The sequence below is a fragment of the Anguilla anguilla genome, chromosome 17 (genome assembly GCF_013347855.1).
Source record: "Anguilla anguilla isolate fAngAng1 chromosome 17, fAngAng1.pri, whole genome shotgun sequence".
Classification (NCBI taxonomy): Eukaryota; Metazoa; Chordata; class Actinopteri; order Anguilliformes; family Anguillidae; genus Anguilla; species Anguilla anguilla.
The window spans coordinates 6,910,220-6,926,790 of NC_049217.1; the positions used below are offsets into that span (position 1 = coordinate 6,910,220).

At 40.7% G+C, this 16,571-nt stretch overlaps 2 protein-coding genes across 2 annotated transcripts in view; both read left to right on the top strand.

The window, feature by feature from the left end:
- The window catches only part of LOC118216580 (NACHT, LRR and PYD domains-containing protein 3-like), a 53,779-nt gene extending 37,608 nt beyond the window's left edge, over positions 1 to 16,171 (top strand). Inside the window, exons 10-13 of the mRNA XM_035397891.1 lie at positions 11,776 to 11,868; positions 13,082 to 13,252; positions 14,617 to 14,728; positions 16,136 to 16,171. Coding sequence (XP_035253782.1) covers positions 11,776 to 11,868; positions 13,082 to 13,252; positions 14,617 to 14,728; positions 16,136 to 16,171 — 412 coding nt within the window. The remainder of the gene's footprint in view (positions 1 to 11,775; positions 11,869 to 13,081; positions 13,253 to 14,616; positions 14,729 to 16,135) is intronic.
- Positions 1 to 16,571, top strand: part of LOC118216575 (NACHT, LRR and PYD domains-containing protein 12-like) — a 167,725-nt gene that overhangs the window by 77,951 nt on the left and 73,203 nt on the right. The gene's annotated exons all lie outside the window — the stretch shown is intronic.

Consider the following 16,571-nt stretch of genomic DNA (forward strand, 5'->3'; position numbering starts at 1 on the left):
CTTTTCACAAGATTCCATATCATATGCTGCAAGAAATAAAACTTATTTTGAGTCTGAAATGATCATTTTTAATCTACATAAATCATTGTTTAAAGTGTTATTGTACCACTTTCTGTTTTTATTTTATTTTATTTGCACCAAGTTACAAAATTCATGATACTTGTTAATACATGTTTTGTTTTAAACTGAGGACATGGTTAAACTTTCTTTAGTTTCATTTTTCGACCATTTGGCAAGCACAAGCATAGTTTTGGTAAATATGTTTTATGCATTTTCAATTCAAGATTGCCTTCATGTCTACAAATGTCATGTCACCGATACTAGCAATAGATTGTAATACACTGTAATTCGCCTAAGCATTGCACAGTAACCCCAGCAACATTTTCGGTGATGCTTATTTGATATAAGTGGGAAAATATCTGAAGAGTGGAAAGTCCCAGGTTTTCAAAACACTCTCAGACACTATGTCCAGGGGAGGCAGCAGAGCATGACATAAGTTATGCTTTCATCAAGCAATTTTATTGAATGCAATCTGCCTAGGTATTGTATGTTTATGCCCTAGCAAAATTGTGTATGCTTATTTGATGTAAGTGGCACTATAACTGAAGAGTGGAGGGTCCCAGGTTTTCAAAACAGTCCCATATCATTGAGACTCCTTGTCCAGGGGAGGCAGCAGCGCATGATGTTTTCACCTATACAAACATTGTGTTAACGCACTTTAATTCTCCTTGCCAAACTACTGTAATACCCAGCCACATTTTCATATTATTTTTTTTTAAGTTGAATAGTTGTTATTGCAAGGTGGCACAGAATGTTGAAGGCATAGATTTTAAATGTCTCTAATTCTTCCCTCACCATTCAGTTAATCTCATGTACAAGGGTTATATTGGAAAGAGTAAAACAACTTAAAAGTAATGGGAGTATTTCATTTTTATTTCTCCATTTTAAACTTTGCCTTATTGTCATTGTAAAAAAATATAGAGAAAACATGCAATTAATGTTAATGTTGTTCTAACTGAAATTTATAGTTTTTCAGTGTCTATGTTTAAAATTAAAGTTGTTTTAATATTGTTCAAACAGGAAATGAATAGTTCATATTTAGGACAACAGTAGGCTAGTTCGATTTTCCCTTAATTAATTCCTTTATGTTGAACGTAATTGTGGTTTTATCGTTGGTCCTTTTATTTTGAAAACTTCAGACCCTCTGGAAAGTCCTTACTTTCGATAGCTTCACACTGCAGTTTAAAACTCAAACACCATTTTCAAGACGGACGAGAAAGTAAAAGGAGGGAACGTTACTATTGGAACGAGGTGAGTAGCCTGTTGCGGAGTTAAAGAAAGCTTTATATATATTTTTAAGTTTTTTTATGTTGTATTACGTCCATTTATACCTCGTTGGAGTATGAAAAAAGTAAAGGCTAGGCTACATTTTGACACCTGTTACTATAACAGGTAAACAGACCGAACGGTCAGTGTCGAACATACATTGATTTTGCAGTGAAATCAGTGCGGTTCAGGACCAGTGGCATCTGGGGAGGGCAGGTCCAAATCTATCACGGGGTAAAATGTAACACGGACATTTTACATAGTTGTATGGAGCTTGAACGACGTGTTTCAGCAGTTGGAGTAATATTAGATGTATGTAAACGTTTGGCCTTGACTGTATGTTCTTCTACCATAGTATACTGGAAAAGCATCTGTGGAAAATCTGGCTATTAAAAAAATAATTAAGGAAAGGATGTTAGATGTCTTTTTTTTTTTTTAAAGGTGTGCTCCACACCATTAATTGTATGGATGTGAGCCACATTGTGTTTTTCTCTTCTGGGGCATTGAATTCAGAGCTGGGGTGTACCCTGGCCTATCACCTTAAGATAACATGAAAAGCAATATTTACCATACATCCTCCATTTAAATGCAACAAAATATTTCCTGGTTTGAAACCACAATCTAAAATTCGAGAATGTATGGTAAATACTACAATGGCAATTCTTTTTCGTGTTATCTTAAGGCAATAACATTGGGCAATATTTACCATACATTCCCCATTCACATGCAATAAAACATTTGCTAGTTTAAAGCCACATCTCTAAAATGCGTTTAGTTCAGGACTTTACCCCTATCTCGCAGCTTAGCAAAATGAGCGCTGTTCCTCTTTAGACTGGTTGACTTTAGCATTTGATTTGGAGCCTGGAGTACGCTGCTTCGGAGAGATTTGAGCTCCTTGAAGAAAGTTACAAAAATGAAAATGTTGTTCCTGGATCGGTGCACTGCTCAATATTCTGGCCAAACAGCGTAACCCGAGCTGCAAATCGAACGCACACAGTGACAGGTAGAGTTTGGGTATGGGTGGGAAAAGTATTTTGAAAATGTAAAGATAGAGAGGTCTAAAGCAGGGCTGCCTGACCCTGTTCCTAGAGATTTATCGTCTTGTAGGTTTTCGCTCAAACTCAAAACAAAGCACATCTCATTTGACAGCTAGAGATCTTGTTGAGCTGCAAATTAGTAGAATCAAGTGTGCCAAGTTAGGGTTGAAATGAAAACCTACAGGAGGGTAGATCTCCAGGAACAGGGTTGGGCAGCCCTGTTCTATAGTATTTTGATAGAAATTACATGAAGGTTTTTTTTCCTACTCTATAAAATGTAGTACTTTTTTAAATGGGGCCAACAGATTTCAAATACATACTGCCAATTCCTGGCTATATTAAAATCAGTGGTTGTTTATTAATTCATGTGTTGAGCTTTCACTGTTTGTGGTGGCCTTTTATTTGAATTGAGACATGGAATAGCTTTCATATAAAGGAATATGGTAAAGATGTTTAAAAGGTCATTCAGTTGCATATTTGCTATCACCCAAAACTAGTTTCATTTAAGTCTTAACTACCTGCATCACAAACATGTCTTTCCCATTGAATTATATTGTATTGTATTTGTACAAGTTTCAATAACGTTACATTCAGTAACTACCTTAGTAGCAAGAATTGAATTGAATTGAATTGAATTGAATTGTTTCATTAAGACATTGTTTCCTTTCTCTACTATAAGGTAATAACGTTAATCCATACATTATCTATACCCGTGTATTCCTGGTCAGGGTAAGGGGCAGGGAGTCAAGGAAATAATAAAAAATATATATATAATTTACTGCTATGAGGGCAATAATTAAGAAGTTTAAAACCACTGTAATAGTGGTAGATCTGCCCAGAGAGGGTGCTAGAGTATCTTGGCCACATGCACAGTGAGGTAGAAGATTCCGGGAGCAAAGACAAACCCTGTGGCCACAGTCGGAGAATTACAGAACTTGGTGGCATCTTGGGGTCATCAAGTTTCCAAGTCTACAATTAATTGCTACAATTAAAAGTTGCCAAAATATACAATTAGATGCTACGTGCATACCAAAAGGCTATTTGGAATGGTTTCAGGAAAAACAACTTTATTGGGAGCAACCAACAAATTCAAAAATCTATAATTTTCCAAATGACATTGTGTAATTTACTGTGGTCAGAGAAGATGGCATTAGAGTTCTTTGGCCAGGCATAGCGTTGGGTATTTAAAGAAAGATGCATACACAGAAAAGAGCCGCATACCTACTGTTAAATACGGTGGTGGATCTTTAATGGTTTGTGGGTGTTTTGCTCCCACTGGTCAGGGGGCCTTGTTAAGGACAACAGCATCATGGACACAAGAACATTTACATTTTAGTGCAAAACCTGGCTGTCTGTCAGCAGACTGTATGCTGCGAGTGCATTTTCCAACAAGACAATGACCCCAAGCACACATTATAATTCACAAATAAATGCTTAATTGACCACAAAAACAAGGTTTTGCAATGGCTACAGTTTCCAGACTACAGCTCCATTGAAATGCTTCAGTTTGAATTGAACAGGACAGTCCACGAGCACAGATTAAAGGGCATCTAGTTTCCCTCTCAATGTGTTCTCTAGTCTGAAGACATTATACAAAAAGGCCCTGTACTGACTACAGGGGTGCCAATAACTGTGATACTTTATTTCTTTAAATATATCATCTTGAGTCATGTGTCACTTTAGTCAGTTCCATTGAAGCATTAATAAAATTTATTCTGCGTGTAGGACAATCAATATGTAGCTTAGCATTGGCATTATTTATGTAATACAGGCATTCATCATTAATAAGGTTACCAAAATGTTGGAGGTGACTGTACAGTACACAATCTGGGCCCATTTAAAATCCAGATTGCTTCCTGCCAACACTAAGATATAATGTGTACACACTTGTGTGTGTTCCTCTGGGTATTAGTGTGACTGTGTGCTCAGTGTGTTCTCATTTTGTGTGTTTACAGATTGGCTAGGACCGTTTGTGGTTTAATCTGGTCTGATGTGTTCCAGTCTCCTGAGATAGGGGGCACTGTTTCTAAAATGAGTCTCTCAAAGGAGCCAGAGACCAAAGATGGAACCTTCAGCACTGACAGAAAGAGGTATAAAAGCATAAATCATTGAATGTGATGTGAATTAGAGCTCCAGTAAGAGAATGAGTTTAACCGGAAGCTCTGTCCCCATGTGCTGTGAGTTAAAGCTGCAGTAGGAGGATGAATTTAACTGGAAGCTCTTTCTCCATGTGCTGTGAGTTAAAGCTGCAGTAGGAGGATGAGTTTAACTGGAAGCTCTTTCTCCATGTGCTGTGAGTTACAGCTGCAGTAAGAGATTGTGTTTAACTGAAAGCTCTGTCTCCATGTTTTGTTCACAGGGTCCAGGTAGAAAGAGCAGGGTCACCTGTACCCAGCTGTCTGTCTATGAAGAGTGATGATTCAATGGATCGTCCATTCTACTTCAGAAGAGAGTTCACAGGTAATTCAAGGTAAGTGAACAGGTTCATATTAACACTACTGATTAATTAAACCTAAATCCCTTTTGCTACTTTCAGGTGGAGGTTGAGTGCTCTATATCACATTCAGGTGTAGGTGGGTGTATTATGTCATATTCAGGTGTAGCTGGGTGTACCATGTTGGATTAGGGATGTATAGATACATGGTGTTTTCTTGGTGAGTTTCTGCAGGTATATGTGACCCTGGATACAATCTGTGCAGTGTCAGATTTAACTGCCCCGCTCTCCACCCCTCACTCTGCCCCTATATTCCAGCTGTTAACACAGCCCAAACGGGAGCAGCTTCATATTTCACAGGGGGTCATTGATGAGGAGTAAATTGCAAGAAAATGTTCCACATTTGTTTCGGTACTGATTTCAGTCAACATTTTGAAGAATAGATTTCAAAACACAGTTGAACGGAAATGTTTACTCTATGTGCTGTAAAGTAGAGCTGCAGTAAGAGGATGAGTTTAACTGGAAGCTCTGTCTCCACGTACTGTGAGTTAGAGCTGCAGTAAGAGGATGTATTTAACTGGAAGCTCTGTCTCCATGTGCTGTGAGTTAGAGCTGCAGTAAGAGGATGTATTTAACTGGAAGCTCTGTCTCCATGTGCTGTGAATTAGAGCTGCAGTAAGAAGATGAGTTTAACTGGAAGTTCTGTCTCCATGTTTTGTTCACAGGATGCAGCAGTCCCTGCAGTCTAGCTCTCTAGAAGAGAAGAGTTCGGAGAGATTATCTTCCCCTAAACAGGTGTGAGATGTACTTTTTTCTAGTTCTTAAAAGGTTATGTTTACTTCCTACAGCAAATTGTATTTGAGTGTATATAATGCATATATATTATATAATTCCAGGATAAGTGCCTAATATTGCCCTTAACATTGATGACATATTTCATCTCTGCCAAATATTACTTATGATCATCTACAGTGGAATATCACACTTACAAAATAAACCAGGTTTTTATTTAAAGGGTAAGCACCACATAATGGCATCTCTCAATGATATTTGGCCAGTTCATTTTATCATATAGATTTTTCATTAAATTAAGCTGAAATTGTTGTTAGTGTGGCTTCAAATTTGACAAATTGATGACGGAAACACCCAAAGTCACACCGGAAAATTACTTATGTGACGTGTGATGCGATAGGTGGAAGAAAAACGGCTTGGCTGTTATAGCTTTTGATTGAAAATATGATGGAAATGGAGAGCATTGTTTCTGAATCAAAGGACATTATTGATGACTCTGACTCTGACGAGTCTGTAGAAGACATACTCACTGATTCTGATGCCGCAATACTGCCATTCAGGTTTGAGCCAGAGGTGATCAGATTCTTCCCAAAGCCAACAACTAGGGCACTTTGTAGCTCTCTTGCCCAGATTCATACGAGAAGACTGATACCAATTATGTGTCCATCTGCATCCAGTACAAGAAAATTAGATAGTACGGGCTTCTGTGTTAGCACTATCAATGGCGGCAGATGGATGGCACTAGCTTGCTTAGCTCCTACTTTAGGATCTACTCTAATCCACCTCTAGCGAGCGAATTAGTTTAGCATCATATGTCGATGTAACTCATTTTCCGTTACAGCACACCTCTTCATGTGTTTATTTCACACATTGATACAGCATACCTCTTCATGTGTTTATTTCACACACTGATACAGCACACCTCTTCGTGTGTTTATTTCTCACTGATACAGCACACCTCTTCATGTGTTTATTTCACACTGATACAGCACACCTCTTCATGTGTTTATTTCACACTGATACAGCACAACTCTTCATGTGTTTATTTCTCACTGATACAGCACACCTCTTCATGTGTTTATTTCTCACTGATACAGCACACCTCTTCTTGTGTTTATTTCACACTGATACAGCACACCTCTTCATGTGTTTATTTCACACACTGATACAGCACTGATACAGCACACCTCTTCTTGTGTTTATTTCACACTGATACAGCACACCTCTTCTTGTGTTTATTTCTCACTGATACAGCACACCTCTTCATGTGTTTATTTCACACACTGATACAGCACACCTCTTCATGTGTTTATTTCACACTGATAGAGCACACCTCTTCATGTGTTTATTTCACACTAATGCAGCACACCTCTTCATGTGTTTATTTCAGTCTCTCCTGCACACTCTGATGAAGCTGAAGAAAGATGACAAGTTGAAACTGTTTCAGAGCCATCTGAGTCAGGATTGTCCAGAATGCTTTAAGAATCTATCTGAAGATCGGTCTGTATTGGATAAGTTTATGAAGATGAAGAAATTGTTCAAGAGTCATCAAATTGATGATTACCCAGAATGCACTGAGAGGGAGCAGGAGGATCCTGAGGCCCTGTACATAGTTGAGAAGATGCTGGAGACCTGTGGCAGTGAGAAGTCTCTGAAGATAACACTCCACATCCTGAGGAACATGAAGGAGAAGGATCTCGCCGACTCACTGGAGAGGGATGAGCAGCGCAGTAAGAGTTTTCTCTCATTGCAACTGTGTGTCCATTAGAATGCTGAAATTTGTTTAGCTAACAAATCTGAGAGTGAACAACATTCTTATTTGTAGCATCCACATACTGTACTTTCATAATAGTGTTTTACAGTGACAATCTTACATAGTTATCCAGCTAACTCAATAATCTTGCTCCCTGAAACAGGACACAGGTATCTTGTGCTCAGAAGCTTGTAACTACACCACTGTCTCTTCAGACAGACATTTCCACAACATAAACCTGAGAAATGAAATGTAAACAGACATTTGAACCCATTTCCCGGGTTTTAATATCCTTATTGTGCAAATATAACAGGATTGATGATTTTTTCCAGATTTGTTTTATTAATGATAGATTTCAATTGGGAGTTAACTAATACTATGTATGAGGTGTGTAACATACTGTTCGAGGTATGTGGTTACTCTGTGAGTGGTGTGTAAAATACTGTGAAAACTGACTGCATAAATATTGACCTCCATAAAGTTTAGGACAAATACTTTTTTTTTTGCTATGAGAACTGTCACGTTTTAGATTTTTGCAACCAAGCAGTTCACATTCTTAGCTTTTATTTATGGGCATTTTGGTTTCACCATGTAGAAATGACAGCAGTTTTTATCCATAGCCCTACCATGTGAATTGTTTGATTACGAATATAAAATTGTTGAGTGCAGACTCAAATTAAGGCAAATGTATGTCTTTGTCACAAACCTAATTGAGCTCAGTGTGTTTTATTGTATTTTTACTGTTTCTTCTTGAAATGTGTTTTTGAATGGGGAATGTTTACCCTATTTTTAACATAATAATTTCTCATATTTCCTCTCTTCAGATGAATCTATAAAAAGAGCCCAGCAGGCACTGAAAACTCATCTGAAGGGAAAGTTTGAATGCATCTTTGAAGGTTTAGAAATGCAGGGCCACACAACCCTACTCAATGAGATCTATACAGAGCTCTACATCACAGAGGGGGGAAGTGGGGGGGTCAATAATGAAAACGAGATGAGACAGATTGAGACAGCATCCAAGGGACAAACCACACAGGAGACTACAATCCTCTGCAATGACATCTTTAAGCCTTTACCTGGACAAGAGAAACCCATCAGAAATGTGCTTACAAAGGGCATCGCTGGCATTGGGAAAACCGTCTCTGTGCAGAAGTTCATTCTGGACTGGGCAGAAGGTAAAGCCAATCAGGACGTTGATTTCATCTTCACTCTTCCTTTCCGAGATTTGAATTTGAAGAAGGAAAGAAATTTCAGTCTGATGCAACTTCTGCAGCACTATTTTCCACAACTGCAAGAGATCCAAAGTGATGAAGTCAAAGTGGTGTTTATCTTTGATGGTCTGGATGAATGTCGACTTCATCTATGTTTCCAAAGCAATGAGATCTGTGATATAACAGAGACATCATCAGTGGATGTGTTGCTAACTAACCTCATTAAGGGGAATCTGCTTCCCTCTGCTCTCCTCTGGATCACTTCCCGCCCAGCAGCAGCCAATCAGATCCCTCCTGACTGCATCCACCGAGTGACAGAGATACGGGGGTTCAATGACCCACAGAAGGAGGAGTACTTCAGGAAGAGAATCAGAGACCAGAAAAAGACCAGCAGAATTATCTCACACATAAAGTCATCCAGGAGTCTCTACATCATGTGTCACATACCAGTCTTCTGCTGGATTTCTGCTACTGTTCTGGAGACAATGTTGGATAAAGTAGAGAGTGGAGACCTGCCCAAATCTCTGACTGAAATGTACTCACACTTCCTGCTCATTCAGACTGATGTAAAGAATCAGAAATATTGTGGTGCCAATGAGACAAACCCAAAGAAAATGTCAGATTCAGATGCAGAAATTATTCTGAACCTGGGGCAGCTGGCTTTTCTACAGCTGGAAAAGGGCAATCTGATATTCTATGAGGAGGATCTGAGAGAGAGTGGCATTGATGTCAGTGAAGCTTCAGTATACTCTGGGGTGTGCACAGAGATCTTTAAAGAGGAATGTGGATTGCATCAAGAGAAGGTCTACTGCTTTGTGCATCTGAGCATCCAGGAGTATCTGGCTGCCTTGTTTGTGTTTCATTCATGTGTAAATGAGAACAGAAATGTTTTAAGCGCAGAAGAATCAAAATCTCACAGTGACAGAGTGCAGCTGTCTGAGATACACAGGAGTGCAGTGGATCAGGCCTTAGAGAGTAAGAATGGACACCTGGATCTTTTCCTCCGATTCCTTCTTGGCCTCTCTCTGGAGTCCATTCAGACTCTTTTAGGAGGACTACTGACACAGACCGGAAACAGATCACCTGTACCAGATCTACAGACACAGACCGGAAACAGATCACCTGTAGCAGATCTACAGACACAGACAGCAAGCAGATCTGATGGAGGAAGACACACCCTTTTTTCTTTCTTTAAAAAATTCCTGACACGGACAGAAAGCAGAACACAGAGCATTAAGAAAACAGTCCAGTACATTAAGGAGAGGATCAGAGAGGAATCTTCAGCAGAGAGGACCATCAATCTGTTCCACTGTCTGCATGAACTGAATGACAACTCTCTTGTGGAAGAAATCCAGAATTCCTTGAGTTCAGGAAAACTTTCTGATAAAATGCTGGTACCATACCAATGTTCAGCTCTGGCCTTTGTGTTACTGATGTCAGAGGAGGTCCTGGATGAGTTTGACTTGAGGACCTACAACACATCAGCAGCAGGTCATCAGAGACTGGTACCAGTAGTCAGAAACTGCAGGAAGGCCATGTGAGTATTAAGTCATTAAAGATTTTGATGATTGTCTGCATATTTTCACACTTCCTGTTTCTACTGAGAGTGAAATCCAATAAAATTGTTGTGAAAGTAAAAATTTGGTGAATATTATGAGTTCATAATCATTTTAACAGCTAGTGCCCGCATTTAATGTTTTGAATCCAGAAGTTACACAGTGTTACTCCCCTCCAAATTAGTTCACGAACACAAGGCGTTCTTTGGTTACAGGCATTTATTGCATATCCATGCCGTTAAACATGCCGTGAGAACTAGACAAAATAAAGCACAAATCATAAAATGAGTCCGGTGCAGTAGAGCATTCTCATAGAGAATAACCATTAAACAGATATTTCACAACACACATATAGCTTCAAATATAGCTTGCATAATCCATTATCTTAGATTAAACCCACGAAATTAGCTTGCCAAACACCCGCAAACGTAGGTGGGCCACCACGAACTCCACGAGAAAATTAGCTGTAGCTAGCCCGTTAACACACATTTAAATAACTATAGGCACAATATATATAGTAACACACAGACAACATTACACACCTCATTGGCCGCGTAACTCGAAGGGGGGTACAAAAGAAACTTCAACCTTACAAATCCTCAGCCAATTCCAATCCTCATGAACGCAACCATAAGCAACGCAACCCAAAAAACATCATCCTCTGCAGAATCTAACGTGCTGTTCCTCTCGTGGTAATTTCAGAGCGCAACCAACAACCATGCCTCAACCCCACTGTAACACAATGACATTGGTTCCGCTATGGAAATATTACACAGGTCCTTTTAGACATACGTTCTTAATTGCCTTTATGTTAATTAATAAAAAATATTATTTTATTAAAACATAAATTATTCTTGTATTTAACTCCAAATTATTAAATGAACTTAAACTGTACAACTGACGCTAGCGGCAGCTACACACAGCATCAAATACAGAAACTCCTCACTAATTGTATATTGTATCTGATTTAATTTGCTACTTATATTACAAGATACCATTGTCAACAAAATAATGCAATTATTGATAGGCCGATCAATCTGATGGATCAACCTTTGTCAAAACATACAACTCAGGATAAAATTAAGAGAGGTTGTATTGGGTTACAATATAAAGACAATATATTTGTTTCCTGGGTGCAAGTGGAATTGCTAGTTTTGCCTGTACCAGGTTTGGTAGTTTCATGGTCTGCAGTTAACCCGTTTGCATCAACGTGGGTTTGGTGATGCAATAGCGGGTGTGCCAATAAAAACATTCATAGAACATTCAGTACAAGCAATTTGGGTCAGAATGAAATGTTTAAATGTCAGAGTTCAGTCCAGCAGGACGTGTAAATCTCAGGTCCAACGTGCTGCAGTCGTGTCTTCCTCAGAGCGTCATCAACCTTAAAATCCTCAGTTTCATTTAATCTCTGACCACTATCAGTGTTAGAATTCAAATGTTGCATGTTTTATGTATGCACAATATCACTATATTATAATATACTGAGTCTTCTTTGCAGACTGAATGGTTGTGACCTCACGCAGAAGTGCTGTGATATTGTGGCCTCAGCTCTTCAGTCATCAGACTCACCCCTGAGAGATCTGGACCTCAGCTACAATAACCTGGGAGATTCAGGAGTGAAGCTGCTCTGTGCTGGACTGATGAGTCCAAACTGTAAACTGCAGAGACTGGACCTCAGCAACAATAACCTGCGAGATTCAGGAGTGAAGCTGCTCTGTGCTGGACTGATGAGTCCAAACTGTAAACTGCAGAGACTGGGGTAAGTAGTACTCTGTGTAGTGTGACCTTAACTAAATAGAATTTGTGATGGCTGTTTAAGGGTTTGAATGTTGCCGCGAGGAAGAAAACAATTTTACTGAGTCCATTAACTTTCAAAACCTGTAACTTGAATATTTGTATGAATGAGAGTTTGCATCTGTCAGCCTACCTTTAACTGTGTATTAGCTTGCAGTGCTATGGGAGGTTTTATCACAGAAAACCAAAAGTAAAGAAGAAAACTCACTGTCCACTCTAGAAGAAGTTGTAGCAGTCGGTCCGCCTGAGAGGCGGATTGGTCTCGGCTGCGCCGGCCGGTGGAGAGAGCCCACGCACCTGGGCTGCGTTAGCTAATCAGGCCAGGGGCTTAAAGGTGTGCTGCTCTCCACGGTTTGGGGCCGAGACCGGGAGCGAACACCGAGAGTGCAGTTATGATTTTCATTTTGTTTTATTTTGAGCACAATAGAAAAAGAAAGAAACCCTCAGCTGGGATGCTGGAGGAGCTGGACCTGGCCGGGAAGGCGGGTCAGCTACAGAGCAGGTGAACTGAAAAGTTGCTGCTCTGTTTGACTTTTTTTTGTCTTTGTTATTTGAGCTTGTTGTTTTAGTTTATTGTTTTTGCCCAGAACCCGTGAAGGGGAAGGGTGAAGTTGTCCGTTTATTTTATTTCAGGTTTGTGTGGGTGCGCTCTCTCTCTCTCCATGCGACAGACAACGGTGTTCCCCGGCTCTGCCGCATCTCCCTCTCAGGGGTGTCACCCCTGGCGTGTGACAGATGTGTTGTCTTTTACGTCTTTACTTTTGATGGTACATGTAGCTGTGCCAAAGATCCAACAGCAATGCAAACTAACTCACTGCCAACTCTGAAAGATGGCAGCTGCACTTCTGGGATGTGATGGGATGGTAGGGTTAAGCCCAGAGAAAAGATCATAGAAATGTAGATGGTCCCTTAGCCACGATTCAGACAACATACAGCATAAGAAATGGGCCGTGTGGGTCAGAATTACTTTTATAGAACTGTCAAGAGTTCAGTCCAGCAGGACGTCTGATTCTCAGGTCCAAAGTGCTGCAGTTGGAGAGTGTAACACTGAGATTTTCCTTGGAGCATTGTCAACCTTAAAATCCTCAATATCCCTCTTCATCGCTGAACACTATCATTGTTACATTTCACATATTACCTGTTTTATGTGTACTAATAGTTCTGACTCTTCTTTGCAGATTGAACAGCTGTGACCTTACAAAGATGTCCTGTGATATTGTCGCCTCAGCTCTCCAGTCACCAAACTCACCCCTAAGAGATCTGGACCTCAGCTACAATAACCTGCGAGATTCAGGAGTGAAGTTGCTCTGTGCTGGACTGATGAGTCCAAACTGTAAACTGCAGAGACTGGACCTCAGCTACAATAACCTGCGAGATTCAGGAGTGAAGCTGCTTGGTGCTGGACTGATGAGTCCAAACTTTGAACTACGGAGACTGGAGTGAGTAGTTCTTGTGTACTGTGTGACCTTAACTAAACAGAAGTAGTTATTATGGCTATGTAGGGGTCTGAATTTTGTCACAGGGAAGAGAACAAATGTGCTGATGCCATTCATTTTCAAAACCTTTAACTTGAATGCTTATGTGAATATGAGTTTCCTAATGTACGAGATAAGTGTACTGACTGGGGTGTGCTCGTATGAAATGACGGGTGACATGACATTACACCCTGTACCCTATCTGCTATCTACTGCTGTCAGGCATTCATCCAAGTGTTCTCTCACATGACGACCTTCAATCCTTGGAAGTAAATGTACCGCTCCTCCAGGAATCTTGCAATTCGTAGACTTCTGCCCTGAAGAACTGGCTTAGCTTGTAAAATCTGGGGATCTGGGTACAGAAATTAACTGTAAATCTACTGTATCCCTGGGATCAACCTAATTAAGGATTACTCCATCTGGGTAGTGATACTATTTAAATATCCTAGAATGGCCTGATCTGGACACTGACTGTAACAGCTATGCCAGGCGACCTGCGCATCCTGCTAGTGAAACTAACAATGTGCCCAGTGAGTAACCCAGTACGGGTGTCGCCCCTAAACTTCAGGTTACTCTTCTAACCCCGGTTCTGTGGAACATCGTGTGGAGAGATCCACTTAAAGGGGATTGACATCTGGTCATGACCTCCACAGGAGCATCCAGTCGCGCCGGATCTGGCTCTGTGGGACGGAGGGCTCCGTCCCTGACCACGAACAGCCTGCAAAAACCTCTGCCATCCCCATTACACTCCAGCCTCTCATTCCCATAGCAATCGGTTCCTTTCCCGCAAAGGCAGCGTTCCAGTGCACTACCACAGTTCCCTCCCTCCGTAGCGGTGTTTAGTCAGGCTAGCCTCATGGGGACAGTTGAACAGGAACTGAAACCAGTGCCCTGACCACAGTGAACAAAGAGGGGGATCTTTTGGGGAAGGGGGGGGGGGGCTGTGCTACTGGGGTGTGCAGGAGTGGGTGAAGGTTTCTTTGCTGCAGCCATGGCAAAATACATGTTTGGGTCCTTTGGATTCATGACAGTTCTGCACAGAATTACGTCTGTAAAACTGTCAGAGTTCCGTCCAGCTGGACGTCTAATTCTCAGGTGCTGGAGAGTGTAGCACAGACATCTTCCTAAGAGTTTCATAAACCTTAAATTCTAATTTTTACTCTTCATCACTGACCACTATCAGTGGTGTTTTATGTATACCTAATATTGTTATACTGTAATATATAAACTCTTCTTTGCAGACTGAACAGCTGCGACTTCACAGAGAAGTCCTGTGATATTGTGGCCTCAGCTCTCCAGTCATCAGACTCACCCCTGAGAGATCTGGACCTCAGCTACAATAACCTGGGAGATTCTGGGGTGAAGCTGCTCTGTGCTGGACTGATCAGTCCAAACTGTAAACTACAGCAACTGGGATGAGTAGTGCTGTGTACAGTGTGACCTTAACTAAATAGAATGAGTTATTATTGCTCTATGCAGTGAAATGTTTACTCCTTACTGTTTACTCCTCTGTCCACCAGCATTATTTCTTTGTCCACGTTCGTCTCGTCTGTCTCTTCTTCCTTCTGTATCATAGCAGAGACATTCACGATGAAACTTCCTGAGTCTTAGGGTTGCAAGGTTTGTGGTTCCTGACCAGAATGTAAGGTTTTAGTTGAGCCTGTAGTATCAGGGCACAGGTGAAGACTAAATCCTGATTGGCTGATAGAACTGAAACCATCTTTTACCACATCTGTCACACACTGCAGTCTTCATCCATCTCCATTACATTACATTTGTTTAACAGATGCTTTCATCCAAAGCGACGTACAAAAGTGCATATCAAGGTCATTGGAACAACTACAAAACACAGGTTCGATAAGGTACAATACTCATTACATTACTCATTCCTCAGTACAATACATCATACCATTATTCACTACCTGCCATGAACTCTCGTGAAATGCAGAATTTTACTTCACTCTCACATTGAATTTCAATTGTGTGCTTGGGTATGTGCATATATCTTTTGAGAGTGTTTGTTTCTGTGTGTTTCTGTGTGCCTGTATGATATGTCATCTGTATTTGAGGGAGTCTCAACGTTTGTTCACGTGTATCTGTGTGTGTGCGCATGTATGTGGTTTCTCCCCAGGCTGGGTTGGTGTAATCTCACAGAGGTCTGCTGTGATGTTCTGGCCTCAGTCCTGCGTTCTCCTCACTCAGAGCTGAGAGATCTGGAGCTCAGAGACAATGAGCTGCAGGATTCAGGAGTGAGAGCGCTCTCTGCTGGACTGGAAGACTCTAAACTGCAAAGACTGGGGTGAGTACAAACACAAACCTTCAATCAAAAAGGTCTCCAATGTGAATACATGCAACACTGATGTCAATGTTTCCAATGTGAAAACAGACACTCCACAGAACTGAAACTACATATTCCTGTTCTTCCTTTATGTAGGATAACATCACACATTTTAAATTCCTTTTAAAAAATTTAAATTGGAAACATCTTTTTGAGAAGCGTCAATCCAAAAAATACATTTATAAATTGGTCAGAATTAAGAAAATTAATTAAACATTCCTGTTATGCTATATTCAAGTGTATTATTATTTTATATTGAACTGCAGAAGGTGTATGACACACTGCATGTGTTTGATACCGTCCTGTTATTTTATATTTAGCTGTAGAAGGTTTGTAACACACTGCAATGTGTTTGACACACACAGCCTTGTTAGTGTATATTAATGTGCTGTAAGGTGTTTTTGTCCTTCTCTCTGCAGACTGTCAGGCTGTGGAGTCACACAGAGGGGCTGTGATTCTCTGGCTTCAGCTCTGTGTTCAAACCCTTCACACCTGAGAGAGCTGGACCTGAGATACAATCACCCAGGAGACTCAGGAGTGAGAGCGCTGTCTGCTGCTAAACTGGACACACTCACACTGCTGTAAGTACAGAGTTTCCACACGCACACACACACACACACACACACGCACGCGCACACACGCACACACACACGCACACTGCTGTAAGTACAGAGTTTCCGCACTGCACCTCATGCACACACACACACACACTGCTGTAAGTAGTTTCCACACTGCACCTCACATGCTTACACACACACACCCATACACACACTCACTCACTCACTCACTCACTCACTAATTGTCTGTTCTGCTGTTACTACAGTGTGGACCATGGAGGAGAGAACAGGACCAAAC